We start from the raw sequence: 18,144 nt of genomic DNA, 5'->3' as shown, positions 1-18,144 counted from the left end.
CTCATCTGCACAAACAGCATCCCTCACAGTAAAGTCCAGGGTAGCTCTTGTAACACAGGCAAACAGCTGGAGGGATGCAAGGCCCAAGGATACTGTGGAACCACCTCATGAGAACTGTAGTACTTTGGTAGTAAAGTTACAATGCAGTAGAAAATATACTGTATTGCAAACAATTTAATTAACATATCTTCACACAATTCTATACTCGTATAAAGTAAATGTAACTTAATAAATTAAGGAAGCTAAACTATTAAGGATATGTGCAATGCAGCTGGATATATTCAGAGTGAATCTGTATTCTGAAACTGGCCTGCTGCAGAGTAGGCGCCATAGGGTTCCTTGCTGGTATCTGCGTCATACTTCATCACTAACCCAATCTGCAGTCTGAGGCCTCTGAAGTTCCTATGCCAAGACTGACATTCTGAAAGTCAATATTTAAACAGCAATAACATTACAATGCTAAGACTTAATAACTTGCGTTCAAGCACCAGCTGTAAATGACAGGTGATGGAGGAACCAGGTTCCCCCCATAAAATTGTTTGCTTGGTAGGGTAAAAGGTAAGGTAAAAATATTTGCCTTATGTGCCTACCATGTGGTATGCCTTTTACTTCCCAAATAGAAGCTTGGTTTAAAGAAGCATTTTGGCCTAAACAAAAATGGGTCTCTAAAATGAACCTAGCTACAATTCTGCTGCAGTGTTTGAAGATGAAGGTACGGGAATTAAGCTAGTAATATGATAGTCTCCTAAGCCATGCATCTAGAGTCCAGCTTCATCACTTCGGCTGTTAAAGCTAAGTTATGACCCTGAACATTGTTTTCCTTTCTTATAAAGGTTTGTAGTTCATCTCAATTTTTAATGCATTTGATTTGTGTTACCAAGCTGGATATACAGTAAGTAGTGCTTGTTTTGCATTAAAATGATGAAAATGGATGATATATTACCAGTTTATATCCCTCCCTGTCTCTTTTCTGTCTACACATCTGTCTAGCCTAGGCTCTTTGTCATCATAGTGATAACAATGTACAACAGGGTTCTCTAAACTTTTCAGCATGTGGGCCACATTGCATATTTTACAAAAAATGTGCAGGCCGAAAAAATCTTTTTTTTTTTAATTGAATGATTAAAACCTAAATGGATAAACTTGCCCCAATAAATAACTTCACATAAGAAGTTCCCATTTACATCAGAATCCACCCATCAAACCAGAGCCCATCCACATCAGAGTCTTCCATTACATCGGTCCTCTTCTTTCACAGTGGAGCCTCCCTTTCACATGAAAGCTCCCCCTCCTTTACATCAATGCCCCCCCCTTCAAATGAAGTTCTCAGTCCCCCCATCCTACCATACAATCTTCACTAAAGCAGCAGCAGCATGGCACAGGGCAAGAGGGAGCAGGTCCTTTTCTGAATACTGGGGTGGCCCTGGATGCTTCTGCCCTGAAAAAGTGCAATGTTTTTCCATGATGCTGTTGGGCCAGCCACCAGCAGCATAGCAACTAATGATGCATTGCTGAGTGTCCTGGCTCCTCAATGTCATTGGTTGTTATGATGTCCATCTGCAGCCTTGCCCAGTGTCCATCTGCAGCCTTGCCCAAAATTGCAGCATTGTCGTTTTTTAAATTATTGCGCCGCCGAGATATGGCTCGTCTCGCAGTCCCACCCCTTGGCTGGCTTCTATGATGGACACATCGCCGGTCCAATGGCCCGTAAAGGCTAGGAGGCAGGACTGCGAGCTGAGCCGAGTACACAGTACACTCGACTCTGTCTTTTTTGCTGACATTCGTTCCTCTTCCACTCAGACAGCAGGGAGGCGGGATGGTGTGACTGCGAGCGCAGCTGAGTGGAGCCGAGCACACAGCACACTCGGCTCTGTCTTTTTCGGTGGCGCTCACTCCACTTCCCCTCACAAACAGCGGGGATCGACGTATAACACGCATCCATGATTTTCCCCTGATTTTAAGGGGGAAAAAGTGCGTGTTATATGCCGATAAATGCAGTATTTATATCTATGTTTCAATAAATATCAATATTTTTTCATATCCTTATTGTTTACTGTGCCTTTAAAGTCCTACCTTGGGTCACCTTTTGTAACCCCTCCTTTTTGTACTTTCATGTGTATTTGGACAAAAATAGAAATAGATGAATTGCACAATAAAGAAGAAGTTTATTCATATAAATGCACATGGTACATAGCAGATATGACGAGCTGATGGGCATATAATAGACATGAAACAAAAATTCAATGATTGCACATTATACATAAAATCAACGCTTGATTGAATAAAAAAAACTGTATTTAAAATATTGGCACGTTTTGTGGATGACGTTTCCACTTCTTCCGAAGCAAGCATCTTTAAAAAATATTCCAAATTACTCCGGCAGCGTTGTTTCATCCTCAGCGTGTGTTGTGCATCTCCCCAGACACTGGCTGCATCATGTCAGTTGTTCTGGTGGGAGTGCCTTCATTCAAACACGCTCAGCGTGACACTGGGGGCGTCATGCATAGCGGCCACGGCAGGTATATACTTCATTCTTGTGGGAGGCATGATTCTTCACTTCATGCTGGACACTTTATGGATCACACATGGAAGCCATGGCACTAGCACTGGGATTACCAGGTATACTCACTTCCTTCATTTCCCCTTGGGGTTTCTTTCATTTGTTTCTTTGTCATTTCAGTCAGTTCCTGAATTTCTGGACAGGATTGGTCTGTCGTGATCTCAGAATGTATATACCCCATCACTTTTTGTTTCCCCTGGTGTAAGGGTCTTCACTACACTTCCTTCTGTCCCTTCACTCTCACATTGACCCAACTTAGGCTTTATGCCCCTTACAAGTTTAACCATACACTTTATTGACTATTTAATTTTACATTCATATAGATTGGAACCTTTGCAGGCATCTTTATCCACGGTGGGGAATTTTTCCCAGCTTTCCTCAACCATCAGGTTTTAGCATTTTATGACCAAATTTAGAGCTATGTAAGTAACTTTGTGATGTTTGGTTTTCTCCCCCCCCCCCCCGCCCCCTTACATTCCTATTTAATTTTCATTTGAGTATTTTATTTTTTTTTAGATACGCACTCTACACTTGCTTCTGAAGAAGTGGAACTTCATCCACGAAACGTGTCAAGCTTTTAAATGCGTTTTTTTTTATTCAATCATACGTTTACATCATGCTCTGTTTTTTTGGTTTCGTGTATCATGTGCAATAATGGAATTTTTGGTTCACGTCTATTATATGTCTATCAGCTCGTAATATCTGCTATGTACCATGTCCCATGTGCATTTATATGAATAAACTTCTTCTTTATTGTGCAATTTATCTATTTCTATCTATTTTTGTCCAAATACACATCTCACTCAAAGTCCAAAATTGATGGATGGAGGCGTATGCTCGTTCGACCATATACCTCATCTAAAGTCCTAAACAATTTCCCCCTTTTTATCTTTATTATAAACTTACCATTGTTTCAATAAACGCATCTTTATAGTTTTTATTCATTGCAACAGCATCGTGTTTTTTTCAGTGGGATATAAGATGTTTAATAATTCATTATAAAATGGCCTAATAATTATACAAATTATACTACTTCTGTATTTTGTAGAACTCTGGAAACACTGGCAAAGAAACTGAAGAGGAGAAGCAATTCAGGAACATCTTTCAGCAGATTGCAGGGGATGTGAGTACTGATAGTAGTGTTAAAATCCATTATATATTACTTTTCATTCTTACACAGTAAGCCGAACATGTTTTCGAGTGACAACTTGAGTTTTTTTTAACCCTAGAAAATAAAATGATGGCATGGAAAACAAATAGCATGATTGCTGTTAAAAAAATTGTGACCTGGAAGACCATATACAGTAGACTGAATAGATCAAAGGGTGAAGCTTCCATTTGCTGTTTGAGGAGATAATTATCCCATTGTCTGAATGTGAATGTGTCTATATATTTTTTTGTGAAATAAAAAATTTACAATGCCAGACACTCTGATCAGTTTGCACACAAGCAGGGCAATATACAAAACAATACAAAAAGGCCATAAGCACTCTTTAAGGCCCTGTTCACATTATCAAATATCTACTCAATTTTGACATGCTATTCTTGAATTCACTTGAATGGGCTGCCCTATGGGCATTGCTTGCCCAAAAGGAAACCCCTGCTCCTTTTTGGCAACAAGTTTCACATAATTTGTGATGGCACGGTTTGCTGCAATCGTTGAACAACAAAATTGCATCTGGGGTGACATTGGAGGATAATGGCACCCAACACATTGTGCTGTGATTGCCATGCAATTTGGGATCACAGGCAGAATTGCAGCAATTCTGCCCACAATCTCAAAGCAAGAGATGTAAATGGGGACTCAAAAGTAATCCAGCAAAAAAGCAAAAAAAAAAAATTTATCAGAAGAGATTTTGTTACATACATTTTCAAATTCAAGTAGAATAACACTACTGCTCAAGGCATTTCTAATAAGTGTGGTCTCTGACTCAAAACTATCTGATTTCTCAGCTATAGGACATACCATATGTAGCAAAGCAAAAACTGAAGACAAGCTTACCTGTAGGCCATTGAGTACTAGCCTGTAAATACCCTTTCATTACCAGGTCATGTTTTGGTTTTCAGTGCTCTGATAGTTTGACTGACAATTACTTGGTCGTGCTACACTGTACCAAGGCAGCTGAAGACCTCCAGTGTGTGTTTGCACTAAATCCAAAGATGAGGGGGTGAGGGGGCTTACTTTTCAAAGGTGCCTTGATGTGGCACTGTGGCTTTACATGTCTTTACAAATGAATGCAAGAAAAACTTCAGTGTTTTACTTACCTAAGTATTTTTTTGTGGCTAGCTTGAAAGTGACTTTGGGGATCTTTTGTGTAGATGTGAACCAACCGTATGAGAAAAATTGCATTTCTATTTGAAATGCATTTTCATGTGGTGAATTTTAAGTGAAAATGACCCAAATTCTTTCTTCTTGTCCCTAAAGCCCCATACACACTATCAGTTTTTCTGTTGAGTTTTTCCTTCAGATTTACCAAAACCACATAAAATGAGGTCAAACCTTAGGAGTTTCAATTTGTATGCAATCAGGCAGGCCCTTGCACTACATGGTTTTGGTGAACCTGAAGGAAAAACTCAGCAGAAAAACTGATCGTGTGTATGGGGCTTAATGAGTTTAAAGGCATGCACCGATAATACACTGGTAATAAAAAGAAGATGGAGAATGTGTCCAGAGGCTTTCACCCCTCCTATGGCACAATTACCTTGGTATAGGAAGCTGGATGTAATGGTAGAGGGTGGCACATATGTTTAGGGAAGGAGTGTAGGGCAATACATATTATATTCTACTCCAGATAACTGGTAGGGGCTAAATGCTCCTGATTCAGTCTATGGGTATGATGGCGTTATTGTGGCATCAAATTAAATATCATTTAGTCATTCATTATTTTGGTTAAAAGGCACTTTACCATCAACTAAAGCGATTTCCATCCAGCAATTGACTAGAATAATCTTAGTGATGGCAGAATGTTGAGATGGGGATTGACTTCCTTTGGTTTTGGCTCGGCTTTGGTTTTCTATCTTTAGCTGATGTTTTCATTTCTGGTTTTCTTCTAGGACATGGAAATCAGTGCTGATGAACTTCAGAGTGTTCTAAATAGAGTTGTAACTAAACGTATGTATACAATCCATCTACTCTCCACATTGGTAGCTTCTAGTATATGCATACTTTACAGAGCACTAAAGTAATGTACTGTATATAAACAGAAAACAAAGCTATGCATATGAACTTTTTTTTTTAATGTTTGCTCCATACAAAGCTGATATTTCAGTTTTCTAATGTGACAATTGGGGCTTCCAGTAGCAAGATATTTCTACTAGAATTACCATAACAAAGCTCAGTGTTGGTATCATGCCCTTTCAACAGACTGGGTTAGTCCAGTAGTATGAGTGGCACCTTCACTTTGGCCTTGTGAGTAGGGCTATGGTGAGTAAATACATATCAAATATGTTAAGCTTTAAAACTGCCCGCTGATGTGAAATAGTGGAAAAGTACGGTATCCAAATCGTCCATAAACAATACTTTAAAAGCCTTTACAGGTTATCAGTTTAAACATAGCAGCGATGATGGCCTTAGAATTATTATAAATCAACAAAAGTGTGATGGTATCTCAAAGATAATTAAACCCATCAGAAAAAACTGAAATTGCAGTTTAGGGGAATCTGACTTTTGCTGTAGACAAGCAATTTTAGTAGTAGCTACATCTCAGTGTATTTAAACATTATGCTGTGCTGTGTTTTATTTGATATATTAACCAAATTTTGTACATAAACAATCTAACAGTATAGAAATATAGGAACTAGCACTGCTCACTTGTTTTTTTAAGAGCCAAGTTACAAAACTGCCTTATTCTTGCATTACTAAGTGGAAAGTCACTGACATAGGATGCATGAAGTGTTCGACAACCATTATGTGGATACTTACTCTAAATCAGTGACTCGTTAAGTCATGTAGAAAGGATAAGGATTACAGCCCTAGAACTTTCAACATTAGAAAAAAGTCAGCAATGGGCATGTCCCATATTCATATCCTGACATGTAACATTTCTGAAAAGAATACACTGGTAGCAGTGGAAATAAATCAAATCAATCTTTAACAGATTATTGTTATAGAAATATTTAATTTTCAGAGAACTGTTGAAATCCCAGGTAGGAACATGTAGAGCAAGCAGTTAATGTGGGTCAGTCTACAGTAATCCAAAGAAACAATAGCTACAAATAACAAACATAATAAAGTTTACTATCCTAGATTGTAAGCTCTAACGAGCAGGGCCCCCTGATTCCTTCTGTATAGATGTGGGCTGAACACCCCCTTGTTTGGTTCGCAGCAGAACTCCCGAACAGGGGAAATGTTCTAACCTGAACAGCGGACCCCATTGAAGTCCATGGGAGCCGAACAGGAAAAATCAAAAGTACCCATTTTGAAGACTTTTATGCAAGCAATTGGCCATAAAAGGGGTATAGGGATCTGGATACTGCCCTGGGGGACATGTAGCAATGCAATTTAAAAAAAAATATATTGTTTTTTCAGGAGCAGTGATTTTAATTATGCTTAAAGTGCAACAACAAAAATGAAAAATTCCTTTAAGTATAGTGCCTGGGGAGTCTCCTTATTCTGCCTGTAAAGTGGTGCATCTGTAGCATATACAGGACATGCTGCAGCAAAACTGCCATTTGTTAAGAAAAGAAAATGAGTCAAATCCCATTTAAAATTACAAGCAGTTACAATAGCTGGCACTTGGCTAGTGGAAAAATAAGGAAAAAAAAAAAGCCCCCACCCCCAAAAATGCTCCTTGTCCCCATGTTGATGGGAACAAGGGCCTTATTCCCACAACCATGGCCGGTGGTTGTGGGGGTCTGCGGGCGAGAGGCTTATTGGAATCTGGAAGCCCTCTTTAACAAGGGAGCCCATAGATCCTGGCCCTTCCCATTATGTGAATGAGTATCGGGTACATAGTACCCCTACCCATTCACCCAAAAAGTGTAGAAAAAAAAATTAAAATAGCAGACAAGTTTTTGACAAACCCCAAAAATATAAACGCTCTGCCTTCTAGGACAGCTGCCGGCCAAATGCCTCCTCTGTGTATAGACAGTTCTTATATAAGTAAGGACGTGGTCACCTGGCAATGTCATCTGGTGGCCATGCCCCCTTGTAATGTCACAGACAGCTACATGCTGGGCTGTTGATGTCACAAGGGGGTGGAGCCACCAGCTGACATTACCTATATATGAACTGTCAAAGCTCTGGCGAACTCATTCTCGGGCCAAACCGTTCACCCAACACTACTCCTGTATTAAATTGTATTATAACTGTATTGTCTGCCCTCATGTTGTAAAGCGCTGTGCAAACTCTTGGCGCTATATAAATCCAGTATAATAATATTAGTGAATACAGCTAAATAGTACATAGCATTTAAGTGTGTTTATCACGAAAAATAGATCCAGATGCAATTTCCCATTATTTATTTTATGCAGAGTACTCTTTATTTAAGCATTTAACTTTATTCCAAGGTGTTGTTTTATTTTTTATTTAAAGAAATGTGCATTTGTTTTGTGATTCTATGTGAATGACTGCAATACTGTTTTTTTTTTTCTTCAGATAAAAACCTAAAGATTGAAGGTTTCACCCTGGAGTCTTGCCGCAGTATGATTGCTCTTATGGATGTATCCTTTTTGTATGAATTCAAGTTAGCAAACATAACCTTATCTTGTAGCTGTAAGTTGGAGATTTACACTGAACGTATGTCGTGCAATCATTTTATGTTGTACAAATAAACAGATTCTGAATATCTGTTGCATGTCTGAGCAAGAATAGACAGAAGTTAAGTAGTTTCAATCCATATCTTTAGTTTAATAACAAACATGCATGCGTTAGCAAGGAGATTTTTAAAAAGGATTTAAAATGGATGATACATGATAAGACTTTCTCTTTGGTGAAATTAAACACAGCACTGTTTCCAGATTTTAGAGCAGAATATGACAGCTTCATTGAAAAACATCTGTATATAGCCATGAGGGAAGTGGGCATACCGGTATGTTAAAGCTTACCATGGCAGGCAGCACAGCACACAAACTTCCTCTTTTTAGAGGCAGAAAATATTATTAGTGGATTGATGCAGGGTGATGCATTGGCATGTATTCTCTGGGATGTAGCTCTGGGATCTAGCTTGTGAGAGGCAGTCATTCAAGCTGCCAGCCATATTTTTTTTTTAAAAACATTGCAGATACTGGGATATGCCGATGAGACATTGTTACAAGATCCATGGACATGCTAATCTGAGCTCTCCTTGATTAAAAACCGGATGTTTTATTACAGTGCATTAGAAAATGCCAGCAAAAATAACCATTCCGAAAAAGGAATGTTTTTAGCTATGAAGAACACTTTCTCAAGCTAGATGTAGGGATGCATTTCAGGTTCGCCAATACCATGAGTGAATCCTGTGAGTTTGAGGTTCAAAGTCTTTGTGACTTTATGTATGTGTAGATTTGAATTTAAGTTTTATTAAACAATAAGGCATGACATGCATTTTGAACCAGTAGACTTATGCCGCGTACACACGAGCGGACTTTTCAACATCCAAAGTCCGACGGACTGATTCCGTCAGACTATTCGATCGTGTGTGGGCTGCAACGGACTTTTGATTCGCCAAAGTCTGACGGACTTTAGAATATGGAACATGCTTCAAATTTTTCCGACGGAACTCCGCCGGACCTGGTCCCTCCGAAAAATTCGCTCGTGTGTATGCTATTCCGACGGACTAAAACCGACGCTAGGGCAGCTATTGGCTACTGGCTATGAACTTCCTTATTCGAGTCCAGTCGTACGTCATCACGTTCGAATCCGTCGGAGTTTAGTGTGATTGTGTGTGGCCAAGTCCGCTCAGAACTCTGTCGGAACTCCGGCAGAACTCCGGCAGAACTCCTTCGGAAGTCTGTCGGACATAAGTTCTCTCGTGTGTACGGGGCTTTAGAAGGACTATTGATAATAAAATTGTTATCCTATACTTGTAGCGCTTACCCCATAAGGAGCCGATTATGATGGTGATGAATTGTCTGTCTTCTGTTACGACTCTGTGAACTGCTTTGTCCCCACCGGCACACCTGGTTATATGTGCGCTGCAAAGACCTACATTAGGTCAGGTATTTGAGCACTATCCACTACTAATTACATGTGTAGCGCTACACCCGTAGGAACCGCTTAATCAAATGGGTCCTCTGTTCTTTGTGGAAAGAAATGTCTCCCTGCAGCCACACTTCCATGTTGTGCCTTGAATGGATGTGTAAGTGTGTGAGTGGCAGCCTCAGCCTGGGCTCCGACCAAGTCACGCCCGCAACACGTTTGCCTCCACCCCTCAAAGCTTAGTGATGGGGATAAGCTCTAGAGGCAGAGTGAAACACATTGGGGAGCATGGTCTGGACAGAGTCCAGGCTGAGGTTGCCACTCACACATCAATTCGGACAGCATTGATGTGCAGCTGCAGGGGGACCTTTTTTTGCCTCAAGTGATTATAGGAGCTGAGACAAGCTCCCTCCCATGCAGGAACTGCCAGCAATGGATGCCTGAGACTTACACACCATTTCAGAGAGCTTGAGCAACACACCAAGCAGTTTTGGGTCCTCTGTACTTTGGCTCAACCTTCTCAAGAACCGCAGCCTCTCTGACACACCAGGTTGAGTGGACAAGCATACAATATCACAGGAATTCACTGAAAGTAAAACTTAGTACCCAATAGTAGTACTATATTAAAGAAAACAGACATCCAACCAGGCAGTAAAGGCAAAATTAATATATTGTCACACAATATGGTTGGTAACAAAGCAAGGAGGATGGTAGGGGATGGGGCAGAGGAGCAAAGGGGACTTGCAGAATATTTATTATGGGAGGAGCGGTTCTTTGAGATTTATTCATTGGGGCACTTTAAGAGCGTCGGTGCACATAACAACAGTCCCAGTTACATTGCATGCAATACAGGCACAGTGAAGGTGTATAATCATCTCAGCACAGGTGCAAGGTAGATGTGGTTCAGATGCAGTTAAGAGTTTAATACAATGTAGGCTAGGGTTGGTATAGGTGCAGTCTAGGTTTGGAATAAGTGCAGTATAGAGTGCAGCATGGGTGCAGTATGGATTGGATACACTTGGTGTCCTGAGCTCAGTGGCTCAGTCACTGCTAGCAGTATCAGCAATGGGCAAATATCCCTCTCACCAGTTCCCGTAATGCTGCAGTGACCTTTTGCTTTAGAAGGGGGCCTATGTCTCTCCCCAAAAGCCTTTGTGATCAGCGGTGGGAAGCAGAGGGTGAGAGGGTGCTCCAGTCTCCCTGCAGCAGCAGTGAAGGTGCTGTGATGTGAGCAGTACTGCTCTAGCCTCGGGTGTCCTCACTTCCAGTTTCAGGCTCGGATCTCCGCTTGGTATGGTCTTGCGCTGGCAAGCAAATATCCAGAAAGAGGTGCTCTCTCTCTCTCACTCCCTCAGTGCCATGAAAAATAACAGAAGTAGAAGTAGAAAAGACTAGAAAGAGATGGCTCCTTCTCCATATTGCTGTAACCCAGTACCTGACTACATAGGGGATAAAAGCCAGGCTAGTAGGTTGTAAATAAGTAAGTAAATTGTCAAAAAGGAAAAATAAATGGCAACACACTAACATTAATGATCAAGTAACTGATGTGAATATTAGGCTATGATAATACTAACCCAAGTTAACCTGAAATGCACAGCATTTATAAAGAACAGCATAAACAGTGATGTAGGAATATGTGGGTTTTCCTGAGCTAGGTACCCCTGGTAGGTGTTTGTATAGTATCTGGCACTAACTTGCAAAAACTTAAGCCGACTAACATTGTGGGCTGGTCTGTACAGTGGTGCACTTAGTTACTGTCCCTGCATGGAATGAACAACTTTGGGCTGCTAGGCAAATAGGATATTCTACTGTACTGAACTGCTAATAGTGATAGAATAAGCACAGGTGAATATGTTCACCAATCCTGATACACAGCAGACTTGTCCTGGATGCTTGGTGAGCTGCTGTCCCGAGGAACCTGGCCCCTGGTAACAAAACCACAGAGCTCTTCCTTGGACTACCTAGCAACATAAATAGATTGTCCATCATTTTGAATATTTTAATTTTGCCAAGATAGTCAGAGATCAATCTCATGATGTTCAAAGTGCTAAGCTCCTCCTGCTGTAAATCTGGTAATAGTTTAGGGACTGGTAGAACAGATTCCCAATTAGCATGAAAATTTTTTGGATGGTTTAGAAAAGGGACCTAAAATAGATTTTTCATTGAGTAAACAGAAACATGGCTCTTTACAAGAAAAAGCACACATTTAGAGTTTTTCAAGCAGTAGTAATAGGGGTTAGGAAAACAACTATCAAAGTCAGGAACCATGAAGTACAGGTTTACAAAGGGGTCTGCAGGAGAGACTTTAAAAATAAGGTTAAATCTTATAGTAGATATAAGGACTTTTTCAGAGGACACATTCTGTTTGCTCCCTGCATAAAGTGTTTTAATATAGGGTCTTCTGCCCATTTTGTAGTTGTGAAACATGACCAAGCCAAAACATGACCTTTTACTGAAAAATATACTAAGCCTTTATCTAGGGGCAATTGTAATATGTCCAGAATATTCAGAAGCTTTGATGACAATGCTGGGAACTGATTTTCTTCTGCAAAGTCAAAGAATTTGTTCCAGATTTGGTCATAACTGATGTTCAGTTTTCTCTTTCTTGTTTTCAATAAATTGCCATTTCTACTGGCAGAAAGATGTATACTAAATAAATCCTAGGCTACTGGTAAGGCATCCTGTGTCAGGCCTTCCTGGCACTTATATTGTGGCAAAAAAGAGAGGAAATTGCATGCTTACCAAAATTGCCATCAAGTTGATCAATGGAGTCCTCCACTCTGCAATCAAAGGCCCCATGTTACATAGTTATATATATATATATATATATATATATATATATATATATAGGTACATAGTAGGTGAGGTTGAAAAAAGTCCATCAAGTCGAAATGTGTGTGATTATATGCCAGTATTAACTTGTATATCCCTGTAGGCTGTGGTCGTTCAGGTGCTTATCTAATAGTTTTTCTACGAGAACCTCTGGCCAGTGTAGGGAGACACAAGAACACATCATACCAACCTTCATATTCCTGATGCTTCACCTCCTAGTGGCAATAAATTCAATGGGTGGGTACTGGTGCTGTCCTGAAAGACTCTTGGGGAAAAAAAACGTTACCGGTAAGCAACTTCGATTTTCCCTATTTCGTCTTTCAGGACAGCACACTTGAGAGGATAAGCGAGGACTTACCCTAGGGTGGGACTACTGCTTGCAGGACTTTACGCCCAAAGTCCTGTCCTGGGCAGACAGTAAATCCAGTCTGTAGTGCTTAACGAAATTCTTAAAACGTAACCATGTTGCTGCTCTGCAGATCTGTTCGGGTGTAGCGCCAGCCCACTCTGCTTGTGACGCTGCCATAGCCCTAGACAAATGAGCCCTAATACCTTCTGGGACATCCACCCCTTTTGTTATATAGGCCTGACTGATAGGCAACCTCAACCATCTGGCTATAGTATGTCTGGAAGCTTTGGACCCCTTCCTAGCCCCTGAAAAATAAACAAAAAAGGAATCGATTATCTTAAACTGATCTGTAATCTCCAGGTTTTTTAATACACATCTCCTGACATCTAACCTGTGGAAGATGTGTTCCTGTTCCCTCACAGGATTTGAGGATTTGAACAAAAAATGGGCAGACAGATTTCCTGGCTCCCATGAAATTTTTAAGCCACCTTTGGCAAAAAGGCCGGATCGGTTTAAAAATATTCCGATCCGGAAAAACTTGAAGGAAAGGTGCCCTCCTCAAGAGGGCTTCTAGCTCACTAACCCTCCTTGCGGTAGTGATTGCCACCAAAAAAAAGTCTTGAGGGTTAAAAATTTTACTGTACAAGACTCAATAGGCTCCCCTGTAAAAGCTTGCAACACTAGGGAGAGATCCCATACAGGAAAAGGATGGGTGCTGATTGGGTGCTGACTGGTCTCTGCCTACCTAAGGCTTTAAAGAACCTGGATATTCAAGGATTCACTGCGAGTTGTTGTTCAAGGAACACACTTAAAGCAGAAACTTGACCTTTAAAAGTACTAAGGGCCAGCCCCTTATCTGTCCCACTCTGTAGGAACCCCAGCACTGCTACTGGGCTGTGAACATTAAAGGAGCTCTCTGCACACCAAGAATTTAACTTCTTCCAGACTTTCAAATAGATCCTGTGTGTCTCTTCTTTCCTACAATTCAGAAGAGTCACTACCAGCCTTTCAGAGAAACCCTTACTTCTCAGCATTTCCTCCTTAGTAACCAGGCTGCCAGATTCCACCTCTCCACTTGAGGGCAGCAGATTGGGCCTTGATAGAGGAGGTCTTCCCTGACTGGTAAAATCCAAGGCGGTTCCACCGCCTGCTCCTTTAGGACAGAAAACCATGGCCACCTGGGCCAGTGTGGAGCTATCAAGATCAGGGTCATGTCCTCTGACTGGAATTTCCTCAGGACTGCGGGCAACAGTACAGGAGGGGAAAGGCATAGCACTTGGAAAAATGTCAGCTCTGAGAAAGAGCATCCACCCATATTACCCCGTCCCACCGGCTCAGAGAGAAGAAGAGGGGAGTCTTTGCATTCTCCCTCAAAGCAAAAAGTTCCACACATGGAACCCCCCACTTTTGGATAATCATCTGGTTCAACTCCCCCTTTAGGTGTACTGCACATAGTGGGAGCACCGTGACCTCGGCCCAGTTGAATAGGCCCAAAAGCCCAAAGGGAACTGCTTCTGGCCCCCCCCCGTCGGTTGATGTAAGCAACTGCTGAGGAATTGCTGAGGAATTGTCTGAGTGGACCTGGACGTGATGTCCCTGGAGCTCCTGTTGAGAGGCTCTGAGAGCCAGAGAAATGGCTTTCAACTCTCTCCAGTTTGAGGATTTCCCCACATCCTCGACTTTCCAGGATCCCTGCGTCAGACTCACCCCCAGGTGTGCTCCCCAACCCGTGCTGCTTGCGTCTGTTGTGACAATCTTGGATTCTTGGATACTGGCAGTACCCGTTGAGTTCAAGGCCCTTTGAGTGTGATCCCAGAATGAGCAACTGCAAAACTTAGGGCTGGCTAGGCAGCCGTCAGTAATCCCAAAGCCGACATGGCTTTTCTTATGGAGATTTGTTGATTACTTTGTAGAAATGCCAAGGCTTTGTCTACTTTCAGAATTTTTTTCTTCGTGAAGAAAAACTCTCCGCTGGGTTAAGTCCAGAATGTAACCCAGGAAGGTAACCCTCTGGGATGGAACCAGGTTGGATTTCTCCAAATTTAAGAGCCATGCCAGATGCTCCAACACACCCCTTGCTACCTGCAAATCCTGAACCAGACCAGTTGTGTATTAGAACAAGCAGAAAACAATTGTTCCAAAAAGACACTGTGAACTGAGGGCATAGAAAAAGGAAAAAATCTTGAAAAATCGCTCATGCCTTTAACAGTGGAAATAAAAACATGCCACCAGACCAGCATATATCATTCCATGATGCTCCCTGAAGGGAGAGCTCTTCAATGTGTCTCCAAACAACCCACATATATTTTGGGGGAAAAGGCAGGGACAAGCTTACACAGGTGCTGTTGCACCTGGGCCTCATGTCCCATCAGTCCCAAAGGAACAATGAGGGCCAAGATCATTGGCCACCTGTGGTCCCAGGCGCTCTCCTTTCATTGCTCCGCTCCGTACACCCAGAAGTGTACAACACAATCACGGCACAAGGAGCGATAGGTGGTAGCAAAGACCCCATTACTGGAGTCACCACAGATAGTTAGGCTCCCATCGAGTGTCCAAAAGACACCTACTGGACACCATAACTAACAGACCGAAGAAAGATCCTCCATCCAGAAAGGTGTACCAATTAGGGTCCACCCTAAAACAGGGTTAACCCCACCTAAGTGGGGCTTAGTATGACGGGTTGACACCACCATGTGCCACCTAGTGGAAAACTCTGGTAATACACAGGAAAAAAGACTTACAACGCAAGTGAATTTGATCTTTGATTGAATCTACAAATTCTGAGATATATACTTTTTTTTTTAAATACTAATAATAGCGGTGATCAGCGACTTATAGCAGGACAGTGATAGTCTGGCGAGCATCCTGGCACTAATTGACACTTTGTGGGAGCTGACTAACTGTCACTGACATCTCAAGTGACACTAATACAGTAATCAGTGATAATAATATACACTGACACTGTACTAATGACACTGGCTGGGAGCGGGTTAACATCTGAGGCAATCAAAGAGTTGAATGTGTGCCTAACTATGTGGAAAATGTTTACTGTGAGGTTCTTTTACTAAGGGATCTAACAATGTTAACAAAAAAACAAAAACGGAAAAACATCACCACTGTCAGAAGAGAGCTTTGTGTTATTTACATACACAAAGCTCTCTCCTGTCACCCACTCTACGGATCAGCAGGTCCTGGCCATAAATCATTGGCCGGAAACCAGTGATTGGCATGTGTTGAAGCCAGTGACAGCTTAGCCGGGTGGGAATGCATGTGTCCCCTACCCAAAAGTGCAAAATCATGTATATATACGTGATTCTGTGCAGCCAGCCAGCACTGTAGCAGTAAAACTACAGTGCGCGGTTGGTAAGTGGTTAAAAAAGGGGCTTTTGTTTCACAGGGTGGTATTTGGGGGATTTATTTTGGGGGTATGTTGTTTATTATTTTGTGTTATTAGGGCCTTTATTTTAGGTTAAAGGGTTTTTTGCATTATTGTTTCCTTTTAAAAGCGGCCATTTGTTTTATTTTGTATTTATTTATTTTTTATTTGGCATGGGATTCATTTATTTTGGAGGTATATTCGTTTTTATTGCCTGTTGATAGAGCTTTTTTTGCTGTATGACCTCCTTTAAAAAAGGAAAAAAAAAGTGGGGTTTTGTTTCAGGGAAGGTATTGTAGTGTTTTTTTTTTTTTTTTTTTTTTTTTGTCTAGAGTATGTCTAGAAGTGATGGAAAAACTAAGTTCAAACCTCTTAAGATAGGGACATGAGAACAAATCTCTTTTATTATGATATAAAGCTCAATTTGGTGAATTATATAGAAATCAAAGCACATATAATAATAGTCAGCAGACAATATTTCAAATATCAGTATCTTTCGAGGAAAGCTGAATGTTGAACCCTATCACAAGTAGATAAGACAAGTGGTGTCCTGCAACACTCCAGGGATATGATGTCCACTGTTTAATTTTTGGGAGCACCAAAAAACGACATCATATCTCATTAACATACCAAGAACAGAAACGTGAATCCTTTACCAATTTTCTTACAGACAGATGGATGTGGCCGGTTGAATCTGCAGGAGTTTCAGCACCTGTGGAAAAAGATCAAGGAGTGGCAGGTAAAACCAAGTTGATCTATCATTGCTACATCGAACAAATGCAAAAAGTACAGTAACCCATAACAACCAATTGGTAAACTAATATGGATTACTGCACTATGCATATCTTTATTACACTTCTTCATTAACCATTACCAGTCTGAGCCAATTCTGACATTCCTCCCCTACATGTATAAACATATTTTTCTTTTGCTACAAAACAATTTAGAACCCCAAACATTATATATATATATATATATATATATATATATATATATATATATATATATATATTGTAAGCAGGGGTCCTAGAGAATAAAATGGTGTTGCATATTTTTGTGCCTCACGGCCTTTGCACAGCGGTTTTTCAAATGCAACTTTTTTTTAAATACAAAAACACAACAAAATGCCCAATTTTTTGGTAAAATATAGAAGATTATGTTACGCCAAGTAAATAGATACCTTACATGTCACACTTTAAAAGCGCCACACTACAGTACTTAAAAATCCCCAAAAATACCTTCAGTGGTATCAACTATTTTATTTTAAAAAAAAACATTTTTATCTCTAATCATTTGTCTCATTTTAATTCTTAATTCTTCTAATCATTTGTCTAATTTTTTTTTAACTATATTGCTTTATTTTTTGACTAACTTGTTTGCTATCACAAGGGATGAACAACATCTCTTGTAATAACATGGGCCGTGACAGGTCCTCTATGGAGAGATCTGGGATCTTTTAGACCCCAGACCGCTCCTCTTGTCTCCAATGCAGCCGATCAGACACAGATTCGTCTGACCGGCTGCATCCCTGGCTGGTAATGAGCAAGTAAACAAAGAACCAAAACCAGAAGTGGCAAAATCGTTGTCACTTCCAGTTTCTGATGTCACACAGTGGAAGGAACAACCACAGTTCCTCTCACTGTGTGCCCGGGGGGAGGCCACTGGTCACATCCTTACTGAGCACCCCGATTGCCCAGGAGAGCTCAGTAAAGGTGATGAGAGGGGCATGGGACCCCCTTCCACCGCCTGTAAAAGTAATCCAGTGGCTCATTTGCCCCTTGGATTACTTTTACTGGCTTTGGAATCACCAGCTGTAGTGATACAGCTGCAGCAATGATTGAGATATCATCCTTCCTATCCAGTAAGGTACCAGTATGTCGCTGGATGGGAAGCAGTTAAAGGAAATCTGT

The 18,144-nt window shown here is 41.0% G+C and overlaps 1 protein-coding gene across 9 annotated transcripts in view; it reads left to right on the top strand.

Moving 5' to 3' along the window:
- The window catches only part of CAPN3 (calpain 3), a 263,927-nt gene that overhangs the window by 228,782 nt on the left and 17,001 nt on the right, over positions 1–18,144 (top strand). For all 9 annotated transcript variants that reach the window (XM_077464668.1, XM_077464666.1, XM_077464663.1 and 6 more), the window contains 4 exons: positions 3,609–3,683; positions 5,615–5,672; positions 8,157–8,221; positions 16,905–16,973. In XM_077464668.1, coding sequence (XP_077320794.1) covers positions 3,609–3,683; positions 5,615–5,672; positions 8,157–8,221; positions 16,905–16,973 — 267 coding nt within the window. The remainder of the gene's footprint in view (positions 1–3,608; positions 3,684–5,614; positions 5,673–8,156; positions 8,222–16,904; positions 16,974–18,144) is intronic.

The sequence above is a fragment of the Lithobates pipiens genome, unplaced genomic scaffold (genome assembly GCF_037356315.1).
Source record: "Lithobates pipiens isolate NorthernLeopardFrog02 unplaced genomic scaffold, aLitPip1_a1.2 Scaffold_30, whole genome shotgun sequence".
Classification (NCBI taxonomy): Eukaryota; Metazoa; Chordata; class Amphibia; order Anura; family Ranidae; genus Lithobates; species Lithobates pipiens.
The sequence above is the reverse complement of the archived record's forward strand: the minus strand, read 5'-3'. Positions and strand labels throughout refer to the sequence as shown.